This window comes from Mobula hypostoma, chromosome 19 (assembly GCF_963921235.1).
Source record: "Mobula hypostoma chromosome 19, sMobHyp1.1, whole genome shotgun sequence".
NCBI lineage: Eukaryota > Metazoa > Chordata > Chondrichthyes > Myliobatiformes > Myliobatidae > Mobula > Mobula hypostoma.
Window position 1 is genome coordinate 53,437,484 of NC_086115.1, and position 15,185 is coordinate 53,452,668.

The 15,185-nt window shown below is 37.6% G+C and overlaps 1 protein-coding gene across 13 annotated transcripts in view; it reads right to left on the reverse strand.

The window, feature by feature from the left end:
- LOC134359048 (uncharacterized) overlaps positions 1 to 15,185 on the reverse strand; it is a 279,403-nt gene that overhangs the window by 47,197 nt on the left and 217,021 nt on the right. For all 13 annotated transcript variants that reach the window (XM_063071897.1, XM_063071898.1, XM_063071901.1 and 10 more), the window contains one exon: positions 2,165 to 3,461. In XM_063071897.1, the coding sequence (XP_062927967.1) occupies positions 2,165 to 3,461 (1,297 nt within the window). The remainder of the gene's footprint in view (positions 1 to 2,164; positions 3,462 to 15,185) is intronic.

Sequence of the window (15,185 nt, forward strand, 5' to 3'; positions counted from 1 at the left end):
GGGTGCAGTCATTAGAAAACATTTCTCATGGTTTGGTATGAAATAAGAAATTTTAGTTCAAGATCTTAGAGCTGAAGGTGGGGGGTGGAGAAGAAAGAGCGGACATCATTTGGATTAGAAGCAAGCAGAGAAAAGGTTAGACAAACAAAAGCCTCAAAATCAAACCTCAGCCTCAGCCACTGCCCCAATCCCACCCAGTTCCTCCTGTATGAGTGATACCAGGAGAGATATGTGGTTGGCAACACAATTCATTTGCTTTCTTTTACACTTTGGAATCTAACCAATCTTTTAGACAGCAAATTTTTACCCTTTACCACTGGATTCTTGATGCACAATAAAATATTCCTGAAAAACACATAGAATTCAGAAACTACATTAATGTTTCCCAAAGCCCTTTTCAGTGCAAATATTTCTTATCTTCTCAGGAATTCTCATTGTTATACAACACACAGATTTTTAAAAAAATACTGCAGTGCCTTATTAAATAATGTACTTAATTTATTGCTTATTAAACCAAATACCTCAATGAAAAATGGTGTTTGTTTCACTAAATAAGATCATTCGTGGTCTGACCATAATTGTGGAAGATAAGGTTTAATTAAAAGGTAATTATAAGGCATAACCATAAAATGATCTAAGGATATTAAATATTTATAAACAATTTGTCTAAGAATGTAATCACTTGACTTGAAATGTTATAATTATGTAGTTCTAGGGTACAAGTGTGACTGAGCTTATGATCAGTGGAGATGGGGACTCCTTTTACCTATATGTACTTTCATTTATAGGCTGCAGTGAGTGATGACAATATTATAGGATTCATCAAGATTGCCATCACAAAGTACCTCATCTCCTGTGTTAAAGGTAAAATTTTTCTAGAAATGATCCTTGAGAAAGATTAATCTGGATGTCCCTAATGCTTTTCAAAAAGAAATGATATTCATACTTGTTGCAATTTTAGGTTATTATTTAAACTGTGATAATTGACTGTGTTTAGTGTTTCTATATGAAAAGAAATGGTCAGTATATTTTCTTCAAATTATGGATTCAATTTTGAGCTCCAAATACACAGTCCTATTTTCCCAATTCTCAGATGGATTAACAGGAGTGAGATATCAAAAGTGAGGAAAGAGAAATGCACATTACATTTGGACCGAACAGGGAGGTCATGGGAGGACATGAGTTTCTTCAGGACTCTCACAGATAGCGCAAGGCAGTGAAGGAACATTATAGAATCCACAGAGGGACTCATGAAATTGTCTTACTTCCCAATTGGCTGCTGAGCAATATTAATACTGGAGAACCTTTATTAAACATTTATGATCTACTCAACTACAGAACCATGAAACTTCAAACTTATTCTTTCACTTCATTCTCTGAGGAGAAAAATAGGTTAAATATGAAAATTATAAAGAGATGATTGCAAGTAATCTTGGAGTAGTAAATGCTCACAATATCTGAACTGCCTACAGGTTCAAAACTGAATTGATGGAAGTGATACTGTCCAAAAACTTTCCCTAATTTAATCTAAAGTAGTTGATCATTTCACACGTGTCCCTGTGAATGGTTCCAAAGCAGCCTTCGTTGGTGCAGCTCCCTTTTAAGAGAATCCTAAGGAATCACGCTCCCTTTTGTAGAAGACAATTAAATGTTCAACCTGAGGATGTGTGACTGTAATGATTGTCCGCTGTTCAACAGAGATCAGCTAATTCAGCATGGACTATAGATGCAAAAACACAGATGCTTAATGAGAAGTGTTTGTACCTACCACTTAAACCTAGGGAAAAACCAACATGCGTATTTTCCTTCTTCTTGGTTGACCTTCCCACAACAGAATAAATCTGTTTCCATGATTCTGTTAATATTACATTAAATGGCTTCTATGACGAGCACTAGTGTAGTGGACAGGAACAAGAATGCTGATCCCTACCTAAATACTCTTTTGTATCAGGGCCAATGTTTTATTTTAATTCAAAGTAATGCCTCATTGGCACAAATGTGGATTCCCATTGGCAATATGTTACAACCATGCAACACATTGATAGTTTTTTTTAAATTCAGCTGTTTACCATCAAGCAAGTCATGTTTCTGCAAAACTGAAAAGCACGTTATTGAAATTTAAGGCACTGATCACATCACTGAAAGTGACTACTTTATTACTTACGTTTTTAAAGGTAGCCTCTTCTTCTTTGATGACTTATTGTTACTGTCCCCCTCACTTGCACCAGTGTCATCATTCACCTCAAATGAAGCGGGGGAATGTGAAGGAGATCCTGAGATATTTGTGGAAGATTTAAATGGATCTGCTGAGCTTTCACAGTTGTCCACATCAATACTAGATGAAGCACGAGGCAACTTGGGAGAATTTGGCACCTGTACATTGGTACTAAAGGGGTTGAAATTAGGATCATCCCATTTTGAAGGGTCGAATGAATATGTACTCTTTGGAATTGGGATATCATCAGGATCAGCAGATGAGTAAGATGATGGGACACTGTCTACCTTTTCAGCTGGTGGAGCCTTTTTTGTTCCTAGCTTTGGCTTTCTTAGTGGCATCTTCCCACCAGTCTTTTTGCCAAATTTCTTAGGAACAGGTTTTTTTTCTGGATCAGTTTCAAAGTTGTCTTTGTCCTCAGAATAATCAAATTCCAGCCTCACTGCATGACCCACAGCTGGAGAATCAGACGCTGTGCCAGCCTCAGTTGTTATTTTGTCCAATTCTTTTAATGCAACAGGAAAGTTCTCACATTCACTTTGTGCTTTTGGTGAGGTTTGTAGTTTATCTCCACTGGCAAATGGATTGAGCTCAGAAATATTGGCTTGATCAGAACCAATGGCCAGATGAGGAATAGGAGACTCCTGCAGATCTGTAGAACTTTGCAAGCTGGTGCCGGGGGATTCAGCTGTATTCAGTTCTTTATTTGTCTTGGGGACAGTCGACCTTGTTTGGGCTTCTGTTGTAGTTGGAGTTTCTGTTGGCTTTTCCGCTGGTGTTTCCGCTGGTTTCTCTGCTGGCTTCTCTGATTTGGTCTTCTTTTTTATAGATAATGGCCGTGGTTTCTTTTTCTTAACACTGGGAGCACTATCTGAGGCTATGCTAAAAGCCTCTGCCTGCAGAGTTTTTGCCACATCCTCCGTGCTACCAGCATCTGTAGTTCCAGCTGGTTTTCGTGAGAATGGCGGAGACTGTGGGGTTGGTGGGCTGGAGGTGGTCAGTGTGTGCAGGGACTTCTCATTGGCTTGCCTCCCAGGTTCAGGACCTTCGAGCTTTCCAGGTGAGCTTGGAGTTAAAGAGTCCAAGACGTCAAGACTATCAAAGTCAATTTTATAGGCTCCACTGCTGGCTATTGGTTTATCTTCATCAAATACAATGGAAGCTGACTCAGAGAGTGGTCTGAAGGAATCAGTTTGCTGTGGCGAGTTCTCAGGGGCAGCAACACTCTGATTGTCAGGAAAAACGACTGAAACAGAAAAATGGAAGCGTTTACCATACATTACTGATGGAAAATAAGCTTTATTATTTAAATCTATACTCATTCTTCCCTTGCCCCAACACTCTAAAATAGTCCAAATACTTATATAATAATAATAATGTAAACATGTTTAGACCTAGTCATTTTTTAAAAGTTAGTGTGACTCCATATATTTGAGTGATAAAAATGTCAGAAGATCTTATCTATAATGACATGAACAATTAAAAACAAACCAGTAAATATGAATGTATTTTGATATTTGCAGAAATGGGACCACGTTCACACTTCAATAGGATGACATTCTGCTTTGGCTTGTCAATAACAATTTCTCTTTCATCATGGTGAGGTATATCTGCTCACCTGGGATGAGACTACCCTTCCACCACCAAAACGTATTAGAGAAGAGTAAATCCATATTTTTATTAGCCAATTCCATATCTCCTTCCTTCACCCCATTTCCTGATCAAATTGGCTACCCTGTTCATAGCTTTGCTATTTTGCTCAACCTTGAATTTACTTACACCTTCTCTGCATCAATAAGACCCCTTATTTCCACCTCTGCATTGTTACAAGCTCCAACTCACTTACAGTAAGTAAGCCCCTTATCTCAGAAAGGATGTGTTGAAACTGCAGAGGGTTCAAATGTCATTCACAAAATTGATTCCTGATTAAACGGCTTGTCATATGAAGAGCTTTTGATGACTCTGGGCCCGTATTCACAAGCTAATAATATCAAAGAGGATACCAAAAGTTTGTTCAGATACAAAAAGTATAAAAGAGAGAGAGATTATAGATAAGGTGAAAACTACTGCAATATAAAAATGAGACAATAATACTTTTGAGACTAATGTGAAAATACAGGATGAGGACTGACCAGTATGTGAAACATGTGAGCCAAGGTACTGTGTCATAATCCTGGAACTTCTTACTTAAGAGTTCTATCCAGATAGCTTTGTTACATGGAGTGTAAGACAGTTTCTCATTACCACAATTAGCTATGCCCATTTAATACTGGCCTGACGTGCAACTCACATTTCCCTTGGAAGAATAAACAAAAGGTAAAGGAAATATTGGTCAGAATGCAAGACAGCATTCTCTAGTTTTATATTATACTGAAACCACTTCTCTCAATTGCAACTTCATTATAAATTGAGCTCTCTGCTACATACACAGCAAGACTCCCTGCTTAAATGTCAGCGGGGGGGAGGGGTGATAAAAGACTGCTGCTACCTTTGGATTCCTGGTGCCTTTAAAATCATCATTTTAAAGCTAGGCATGGCATTGAATAAGTTCAATGTAGTCGGCAAAGCTGGCATAGATATCCTCCCATAATGAGGAGTGACCACTTCATCTGTTTAAATAATACATACAAGACAGTGGAGAGCATTGCACCAACTCCCAGAACACATTCTGGATATCTATTCTGTTTCCATTGTGTTGGTCTTTCTCTATGAAATAAGAGTAAGGTGCGATTTATCTTCCACATGAGCAATTTCTATCCTACTGGGCTGCCTTCACGGATGAGTCAATGAGTAAATGGAAGTTCCAGCTGACAGGAACAATCGACATGCAAATTTCCAAAAATAACTCCAGAGTTTTAACCCAAGAACTATTTTCACTTTTTTAAAGATGCGTTGTCCACTGGTAAGAGTGTGAAATGAAAATCCCATGCTTTCAAAGCTGAACCTACCTCTTTATTGTTTGAATGGAGCAGGAGCTGGCTTATCCACTCTTGTGCTGGCCATTGACAACATTTAAGGAGCAGTTATACTTCCACCATAACATAAACAGATTTCCCCAGAGCAAAAGCGCACATATTTTCATTAACCCGACTGTTGGCTGATTCTTCCCCCAAATCTACCACCTGATATCCACAATCCCACCCCAGCATTCAGCTAGAAAACTTACAGAGAATAAATGAAAGAAAAGCACTGTCAATTTCAATAAGTCATCTAAGAAACTGTCGCTTCCAGGTTTTCCATCTGGAAATCCCCCCCAGCTCTCTCTGTAGTCAGAGTAAGCAACAAGACCAATAAAAGTGGGTTAGCAGAAATATGACTTCTAGGTTAGTAGCAATCTTACTTGTGGAGGCTATGACAAACCTTTATCCGATCTAAGGTTTTAGCATACCATCTTACATTCGTTTTCCCTCGCATGGTGGATCTAGGACCGAAATCTGAAGCCAGTTTTTTTTTCTGGAACAAATGGGAAGGAGACAGGAAGCAACAGCTGTGTGCTCAGAGGCACTCCTGATGACTCATCATCCAGTCACCCAGCACACACATTCCTCCCCAAAACAAAAACGGAGAAGAAGAAAATGTTTACATTATCTAACAGGCATTTTCAGTTCTCTGGCTAGAAGGAAGCCAAATAATATTGAAGGAGTCTGACAGCTTATCATACTTAAGCCACATGTGAAACAATCTTGTGGAACTATTAACACACTTTATTATGAATGGGATTCATGTTGAGCTTCTTTAATGCAATATAAGGAAGAGGACCATCGGGTACGGGCGGGTAATGACGAGAGACTTTTGTCATTTGTAGCCACCTATTCCAAGCCTGTCAGAACAGCAGATGAATGAACGTTAATAAAATTGGAAAAAAAAAATCAAAGGTCTTTATGGTTACATGTACATGGAGTTAGGGAAATAGCAATTATTTTGCAAATCTGAGAAACAGTACAGGCTGTTGTGCATTTAATATTTCAGTAATATTTGAGTCATATTGTAAATATATTGTTTGATTTTGTTTAAATACTTGATTACAGGTTATATGTTGAAGCACATGAATGGCATGTCATCATATCACCATGTGATATGGGCGCACCTTGCTTAAAGTAAAAATTAAGCCTGGCTCACATTTTGGAATCTTTGTCTTTTCCTTTAAATCACTTTTATTTTTTAGAGATACATAACACAGGCTACAAGGATTTAACTTTAATTTTTTGTTTATATATATATATATATATATATATATACACATACACACACCATTCAAATAATTATAATGCTTTCAAATGTACAAAACTAAAGTGCCCTTGGGATTCAACGCAAGTATTATTGAAAAAGCAAATATTTACTTCTGAATTGTAGAGGAAGCTCTCTGGTGATTGTAATACTGATTATTGTTGGGGAAGGAAAATTAAATACAGTTAGAAAAAACACCATGCATAAACCTGCGCTAAGAAAAGGCATGGGCTGTATTCTCTGAAGAAGACATCTAACAATGGTCTCCATTCCTCATTACATCAGGTTGATAGATTCTTTTCCTCTTGGACATTTGAGGTAATGGTGTTAATTTTAAAGGTAATCAGGTTTTTTTTAACAGATGATTACAATTTGCCTATTTATGGATGTGTACCTGCCTTTCCACTTGAGTTCAGCCCCAGCCACTTTCACAGTGGTCACTACACTTTCATAGCAACCACTGTTGAGTTATTCCTTTGTGGCATTATTGAAGAATAAAGTTACCAAAAGATACTCATTTTCAATTATGTGAAAAAATTTCTGCAAAGTTATAACCTTATTGAATGTAAGCTGAACCAAAACATCTGCCACACTGTAAATATAAATCAAGATATGTCCTCCTAAGTTAATATTTCCACCAGTGCATTGTCTGTTGCCTTGCATTCTACAGAACCATAAGGGTCACAGAGAGAAGTGGTACTCTCTCTTTTCCATTGCTCCTATAACATGTGAATATTAGCTGTTCCTAAAATATGCTCCACTCGATATCAATATCCAAACTTGTTAGGAAGGTGTATTTATTCACTGCAGCAAAACAAGCCCCAGTTTGAACAAATATATTGTGTTATAGTGTGTACTTGGTGGAGAAAAGATGTGGTCCAGGGGGAAGGGCTAAATTAATGCTGATGCACATGCTGAAACAAGCAAGTGCATGTTAGATACAATGTGTGATTTCTTCATTGATTTCCCTTAGGAATGTGTAAAAAAGACAATGAGTTCAACTTTGTTTGCTTGTATAGATTTATCTGTTAAACTGAAGAATAGTTTGCATTTCTTTAATGTGATTGAAGTAGAAAGGAGACTGGTGCAAGACATTTCAGGGATGGCATGGTAGTGTAGTGGTTAGCACAGCGCTTTACAGCATCAGCAACCTCGGTTCAAATCCCACCGCAGTCCGTAAGGAGCTTGTGTACTCTCCCAGTGACTGCGTGGGTTCCTAGTTTCCTCCCACAGTCCAAAGGCATACTGGTTGGGAGGTTAATTGGTCATTGTAAATTGTCCCGTGATTGGGCTTGGGTTCAATTGGGGAGTTGATGGGCACTGCCTTTGAAAGGCCAGAAGGGCCTATTCTGTGCTGCATCCCAATCAATCAATCAATAAGTAAATAAACAGATAGATAGATAGGCAGACAGTTCTATTGGTCAGTCTGCATACACAGAGATATATGAAATGATCAGCTATCAAGATGTTATCTTTCTGTCCAGAAAATGAAGAACTGATGAGCTTAGTACATAAACCTTTATCTGTGTTATTTTTTAACAAGCTTCTTTTTTATCTCTCATCTATAAACCAGAGGGTTAGAGAGGAATTAATCTCCAAATCCTTTAATTGCTCATTCCTGTAATACTCGCTTTGAAGCACAACTATTCGTTAAGAACTCGAACATCTTTCCATGTTCCTTTTTGGCTGTTTCTGAAACATTTTGCATCAGTTTTTTTCCCCCCTCTATTTTAGCTGCATTAAGTAAATGCAACTATTGTTCAGTTTTAAAGATAAAAACTAAATAAGCAGTCAAAGGTGAACTCACCATCTTTTTTTTTAACACATTCCTAGGGAAGGGAAGTCAATGAAGAAATTCAACATTGTCTGTAACATGCACTTGCTTGTTTGAGCATGTGCATCAGTGTCTAACTGCTGATAAAATATGCCATAACGCCTAGTAATCATTCCAACAGTTCAATACAAATACCGTCTTTATATTGGGAAATATTCAAAATGTGACTTACTATTTTATATCATCTTACCAAATTCTATGAAAACACTCCTGAACTTATGTCACTTAGAAATACACACAAATTGAACTGCCTTACTTGGTTGTCGTCCATTATATATGGTCCTTTCTGCTCTCATTGTTGTGTTGATAATTATTTAGTCTGTTCATTTGTTCATATTTACTTCCTAAATTTGATTATTGGCTTTTGTGCTAATTGTTGATTGCTCAAGGCTTTTACACTTTTGTCTTGTAAATTGTTGGCTGCTATCATGTTGTCTGTTCTGGTATTGTCCTGTGTTTTATGCTTGGCACCAAGCCACAATCAATTTTGGTGTGTTTCACATACTGGCAATAAAGTAATTGTGAATCTGATCGATTTTGAGCTGGGTTCAAACATTTTCTTCCACTGTTAAAGTTAAATATTACGGAAGTAAGTAAAAGTAATATTATAATATAACACTAAAAAAAACTGTAGTGGCCCTGCAAGACAAGCAACATGCCTCAGTATTTTCTACTATATTTTTTAAAAATCTTCTACGGTATGATTTCCTTCACACTCTATTATAAAAGAATGAACATATATTTTCATACCAGATGTTCTCCATTATAGATACTTTCTTACGTGATCAGCTTTAATAGCTGAGTACAGATTTAAACCTTTTCTTCAACTACACTTTCCAAGAAAAGCTTCCCGCATTTTATTGGGAATCTTGGTACTCTGTCACCAGTAAGCAATACCTACCTTTGCAGAAGGGATTAAAAGAATAAATCAACAGGAAAACCTTTTAATTGCAATATCAAATTATTGCAATATAATATCCAATTAGTAAAGCTATTTATGCTAATTACTTCAGCTTTCAAAGGGCCTACCCCAGATAGCAGTTACCTTAAAATATCCCAATGATTAGCAATTAACCAGTATTGTGTTGGGCACATTTTTTTTGTACAAAAGACAATTCAGTTCTCTTTCATATAAGATTCAATACTCATAAAATAAGCTTATCTTAATAAGCTCTCAACTTGTCGCATGATCATATAGTTTAATTGATTTAACAAGAGGCCAAGTTTAATTCCAATGGGAACAAGAGAAAGAGGCAATTGCCAGATTTCTTATCAGTTTTTACATTAGCTGCTGACCTGGGAAATAACGGTAGCTGCCATCAGCAAATACATTAGCATCCCAGTTTCTCTTTCGACACAAAATATGGGCGTCTCAGCAAATTCGGTGTTTTCATCTCTGTGAAGTACTATCTTCAACATGTACTACATGCATAGAACTGGCGAAGAACGGCACCAAGAGGAGATCTATGTTTTCTGTATCGGACCACGGGCGGTTCTCCGGAGCTATCGCCTTGAATTTGTGACAAATGGTATAGTCCAAATTCTATTGCAAGAAATACAACTTGGTCTCTTTTATGCAAGAAATTGTACCAATAGCTTTATAAAATTATTGTGTTGCAGAAGCCGTGAGTGTTTTTAGCTTTCTAGGTTAGTTTCAACATTAAGTATTGTAGCATTTGATGTATTTGTTGTAACAGCATCCTAAATGCACCTAAACTGTACAGCCTAACTGTATTCTTCATGTGAATGTTCTGCAGGCTTGCAGACAGGACTTACAATTTACAAATACTGGTAAAGATCCTCTTCGCTTTGCTTTTTCTGATAAGTTTAATGTACACAGGCATCTGGAGAAAATGACTCCTTGGTGCCCTAATCTGCCGATTTCAGCAGTAAATAATTCGTTCAAATCTTGCACAACTAAATGGACTGCAGCACTGACAGTCTCGGTAAGGCAGAGAAATCACACCAACATGTTGGACTCTTTTCAAAACAGATACCTCAAGAAATATTGCACATGGTAGAAGTTCAGATGAAAATATGCTAATGTGTCAATGAAACACAAAGATAGGTTAGTGTTTCAATAGCATGCCTTCTTCTATTGGGTAGCATCCAAAAATGTTGTGTCCCAATGAGAGGCTCAGTTCCAAAATGTTAACCAATATGGCATTTTCAGAATTTAATTGACATGACATCCTCAAACTTGAGCACACAATTTGTACTAACCGCTTGTGGCAAACTATTGTGTGTGTGCAATATTGCCTCCTTAAATGATCCCATGACTCCAGTCAGAAACCAAAGAACTTCATTTATTTCTATGTTATATGCAACATCTAGAAAGAAACATTTACAGATAACTTATTCTATTGTTGTCTGTGCAGCCTTTCTTAATGTTCAAATCAGCTGCCTCCATATCTTACATATCATGGTAACTAAATATCACAGTTAACTTCATGTTGTGAAGTTTCTTACGATGTCCCAAAGAAGGTGACAAAATTATTTAAATTCAAGTTTGCTCTTTGTTTCCATTTTCTTCTTTCTTTCTTTCTAAGTTGAGCGCATATTCAATTCTCCCTGCAATCTGAATTAATTGAAGGACATACCTGCAACCTTTTCATTTCTGAAAGCATCACAAGTAAATAGTTGCAGGAGTAGATCATCTGGCCCTTCAGAATTGCTCCTTCCATTATAATATGATTATAGCTTATCTATGCAAAGCTCAACTCCTCTTCTATGCCATTTATACATACCCCTTATTCTTCAATCTGTCAAAAACTCATCCACCACTGATCCAGGTTCTCCCACCTTGGTTTTAGACTCTCCTACTAATAAAAACAGCCCAACATCAATCTTGCAAAGACCTCTTAGGATCGTACATGTTTAAATAAAGTCACCCTTCATCTTTCTAAATTTCACATAATATAGGTGCAAACTGTTTGGTGTTGCTTGGTAGGACAACCTTTTCACCCAGAAATAAAGCCTGGTGAATCTCCTTTTTATTTTAGGTAATGGGACTAAAACTATACACACTGTTTCAGGTGATCCCCACTAACTCTCTGCACAAACCTCCCTATTATTAAATTCCAGCCCCTTTGCAGGATCATTGGATCATGGTCTGCCTTTAGCCCCAAGTTCTTCCAATACTTGATCCCTTGAATTGTTTTTTTATAAGTTCTACCATGTCAATAGAAATTAACGACCTAATATCATAGCTATGTTAGCTATATCTATTTAGATAGCGACGTAACGTAAAGATTTTTACTCCTCATGTATGTGAAGGATGTTAGAAATAAAGTCAATTCAATTCAAATCAACTACCATGACATTGGCGTGGGGCAGGAAACAGGTATAATCGGTGGAAATCCTGGTGGTCACAGGTTGAATGTGCAAACTCTACAGAGATCAAGATGGGACCTAGGTAGTTAGAGCTGTAAGAGAGTAGTTCTAACCAGTGCACTACAGTGCTGCCTCATTTGCTGCTGCGGATCTCTACCACATATTGCAATCTGCTTGCTCCTACTGCAGGAAGATCACCCAAACTCCAAACAAAAGGAGAAGAGAGTTGATTTACCTTTCTCTTCAGCCCAAAAGAAGTGGTGAAGCAGCTAAAGGTGTTAGACTGCATCGTAGGCTTCCCCACATGGGTAATTAGTGACTGCACTAGTGTTTGGATTTACAAGGATTTCCCAGGCAATTTTCTGTCAGTAGGAGCTGGACGTCTTGCAAAAAAAAAAGTTCACCTTGGTACAGTTCTTCCCCAGACTGTTCAGGTCCCGCGATCCTACTGGAAACACTTTCCTTTCCACTCCCAGCCCCATTACATCCATTCGCTCAACAGTAACCCAGTCCTGTGACTGAAGGAGTGTCACTAAACTTGTGGTGTGTTCCCAAAGAGCTGCATAAAAAGGTTACTTCTACAGTGCTACAAGAACTTGCAACACATCAGTAGGGAACATCAAGCTGAAACCAGTAAGCTAGTTTCATCTCTGGTATTACACAAGGAACCCCATAATGTTGCATTGTTGATGTTCTTGCTCCGTAAGCAGCTTTCACAAATTGGATTAGGATGAATCTGGGTTAACATAAAATACAGTGCAGAGAACATTATAAACTATTTGATTGCCTTTCCAATAAACTTTTGTCATTTATTGATGGTACGCGACTGAATTTCACTGAAGCAGGGGTTCCCAACCTGGGATCCACATATCCATGGGAGGGATCCATGGCACTAAAAAGATTGGGAACTCCTGTTCTAAAGTATTTAGACCACCAGAAAACCAATCTTCAACTACACAAAAGGCTTTCCAAGTTCAGGATGTCAGCAATTAGAGTCTGTATTATTTTAACTGATATTATGCTTTCCATTTATTGATGTACTAAATGACAAATACATAACTCTTAAAATATAGGCATTAAATATGGCTCTGATGAAGATATTTAGCTTTAATTAATTTTGGCATTTTATATACAAAACATCTTTACAGTCTCAGGATTTACCAAAACTGATGGATCACCATTAGAAGTGCAGGCAACTTTGCAGAGATTAAAATAAAAACTGGACTAGACTGAGGTTATTCAAGATATCGCCAATAATGCACAAAGATCTGTTCATTAAGTGTTGTGGCATCAATTCAAAGCAAAGTAAAAATGAACACGTTCTCTCAGTGACATATTGACTTACCTATGATCTAGCTCCAAGTAACCCCCTTTAATCCAAACCCTTCATTAATTTGCCAAACACAACTCTATGAATCTCAGTTACACCTGGCATCAATTTTGTTTTGCAGAGAGGCATTTCATTTTTCTATAACCTTTAGACTTTAAAAATCTTAGCTTCTCTGCTGAACAAATGGGCTCTCTTATACTATATTTCTCATCCTGGAGTCCACCACCAGTGAAATTTCTCCCTATCTCTTCTTTCTCTTCCTCTTATTATCTCAAAAACTTCAACTGGGTTATTTTTGGGAATATAACCCAAGTTTCTTCAATGGATCTTTAAATCCCCTTTCACTGCTTTGATTTGTCAACTATTAAAACTACACAGAAAATCCAAAATTAATTTAAATAATAAAATCATTCATATGCATGTTTTTCAAATAAAACAGTCTGGGTTTTTAGAATTAGGTGACTTTCCCATCATTGTATTCAACAATAAAAATGAACATTAAAATGAAAATTGCCTGTGGAATTCCTAACTGGATTCAATTTTTAAGGAGCCACAGAGATTTGCACATCGTGATCTATATGTAAACCCCTGCTGGCATCAAATTTGCTTAGTGACAACAAAACAACCAGCATGAAGTGATGTTTTTCTCTGTCACAACACACATTTATTCTCTCTGCAAAAATACCAGATGAATAGCATTGGTTATTACTTGAATGAAATGCTCTCTCATGAGGATATTCTGTCTCATGGATATGTGAACAGTTAACTACCAGTAATGGCCAGCGCTATTTCGAGTCCAATTGTTGCTTATGGTCAGTTCAGGTAATATTGAGTATTTTTAAGCACTTAAATAAAGGTTTGAGGACATTTATTATTGTATTGTAGATAGCTATTGAAAGGATCCAAATGACAAGCATGTATTTAGGTTTGCTTAAAGTGCTAAATACCAACTACTCTACAGAACTCTTACGATAGCTGTTACTGCTTCCACTTCGTTGTGTATTTAATATTTCAATAATATTTGAGTGATCTTGTATGTATATATATTGTTTGATTAAACATTCCTGTTCATTTAAATAATTATGGGTTATATGTAAAAATACATTAATTACATTCATCATCATGCTACCACGTGATATGTGCATGCCCAACTTAAAGTAAACTGGAACTACGCCCGTATTTTTGGACTCTTGTGTTTTCTTTGAATTAATTTAACATTTTGAAGTTACAAAACTTAACACACCTCATAGAACCAAATATCTATATTGATCATTAAAAAGATGCAAAGTAGTACAAAATTTCTGCAGGGTGGTATGCCTTCATTGCAAAATAAAAAACGCAGCAAATGCACTGTCATAAAGTCATTGCATCAAGCAGTACAGAAACAGGCACACCACGTCCATGTAACCAATCAAGTGCCCATCAATACTAACGTATTTACCAGCACTTCATCCATAGCCTTCCATGTCTTGGCAAATCAAATGTTCATCCAGATGGTGGTGGAGTGAAGATGCATCTCTACCAAAGGAGGTGTAAGGGTGTAACGTGAAGCTTCCTCCCACTAGCCGTGAGTCACCCTTGGGCAGGGTGTAGCACCTGCTGCTCAGCTGCCAGATCAGGGTCACGTGAAGCCATGGGAACGGGTGGTGGATGGTCGTATGAGCAGCTGGTGTATATCACAAGTCCTGATTATGCAATCACTGACACCAGGCAGACAATCTCTAAAGAGTATTGATAATGGCTGGGGTCAATTATCTTGCAAAAGCACTATCCAGAAGAAGGCAATGGCAAACCCCTTCTGGAGAAAAATTTGCCAAGGACAATCGTGATCACCTTGACAACACATGTCATACGCCAGGGCACATAATGATGATGATGCTGTGAAAGCCCTTCCCTCCACCACCTTCCCGAGCAGTGCACTCCAGATTGCAATCACCTTTTTCTCTTTTTCCTCAGATCTCCTCTAACCTCATTACTCCTAGCTTAAACCTAAACCTGGTTTTAGACATCTCCATTCAGGAGAAATGTTTCTCACTATCCATTTTATCAATGGCATTCATAATTCTGCAGGCCTCTGTCAGGTTCCCTTTTTAGCCTCCTCTCCCCGAGGAGAACAAACTCCGCCTATCCAGTCTCTCCTCAGAATCATCTGGCAGCTCACCCATCACCAACAAAGATTTAAAAATCTGACAGGACCTAAACAATATTTTCCCCTGCCTGTCATTTTAGCGTGTGACACATCCTGG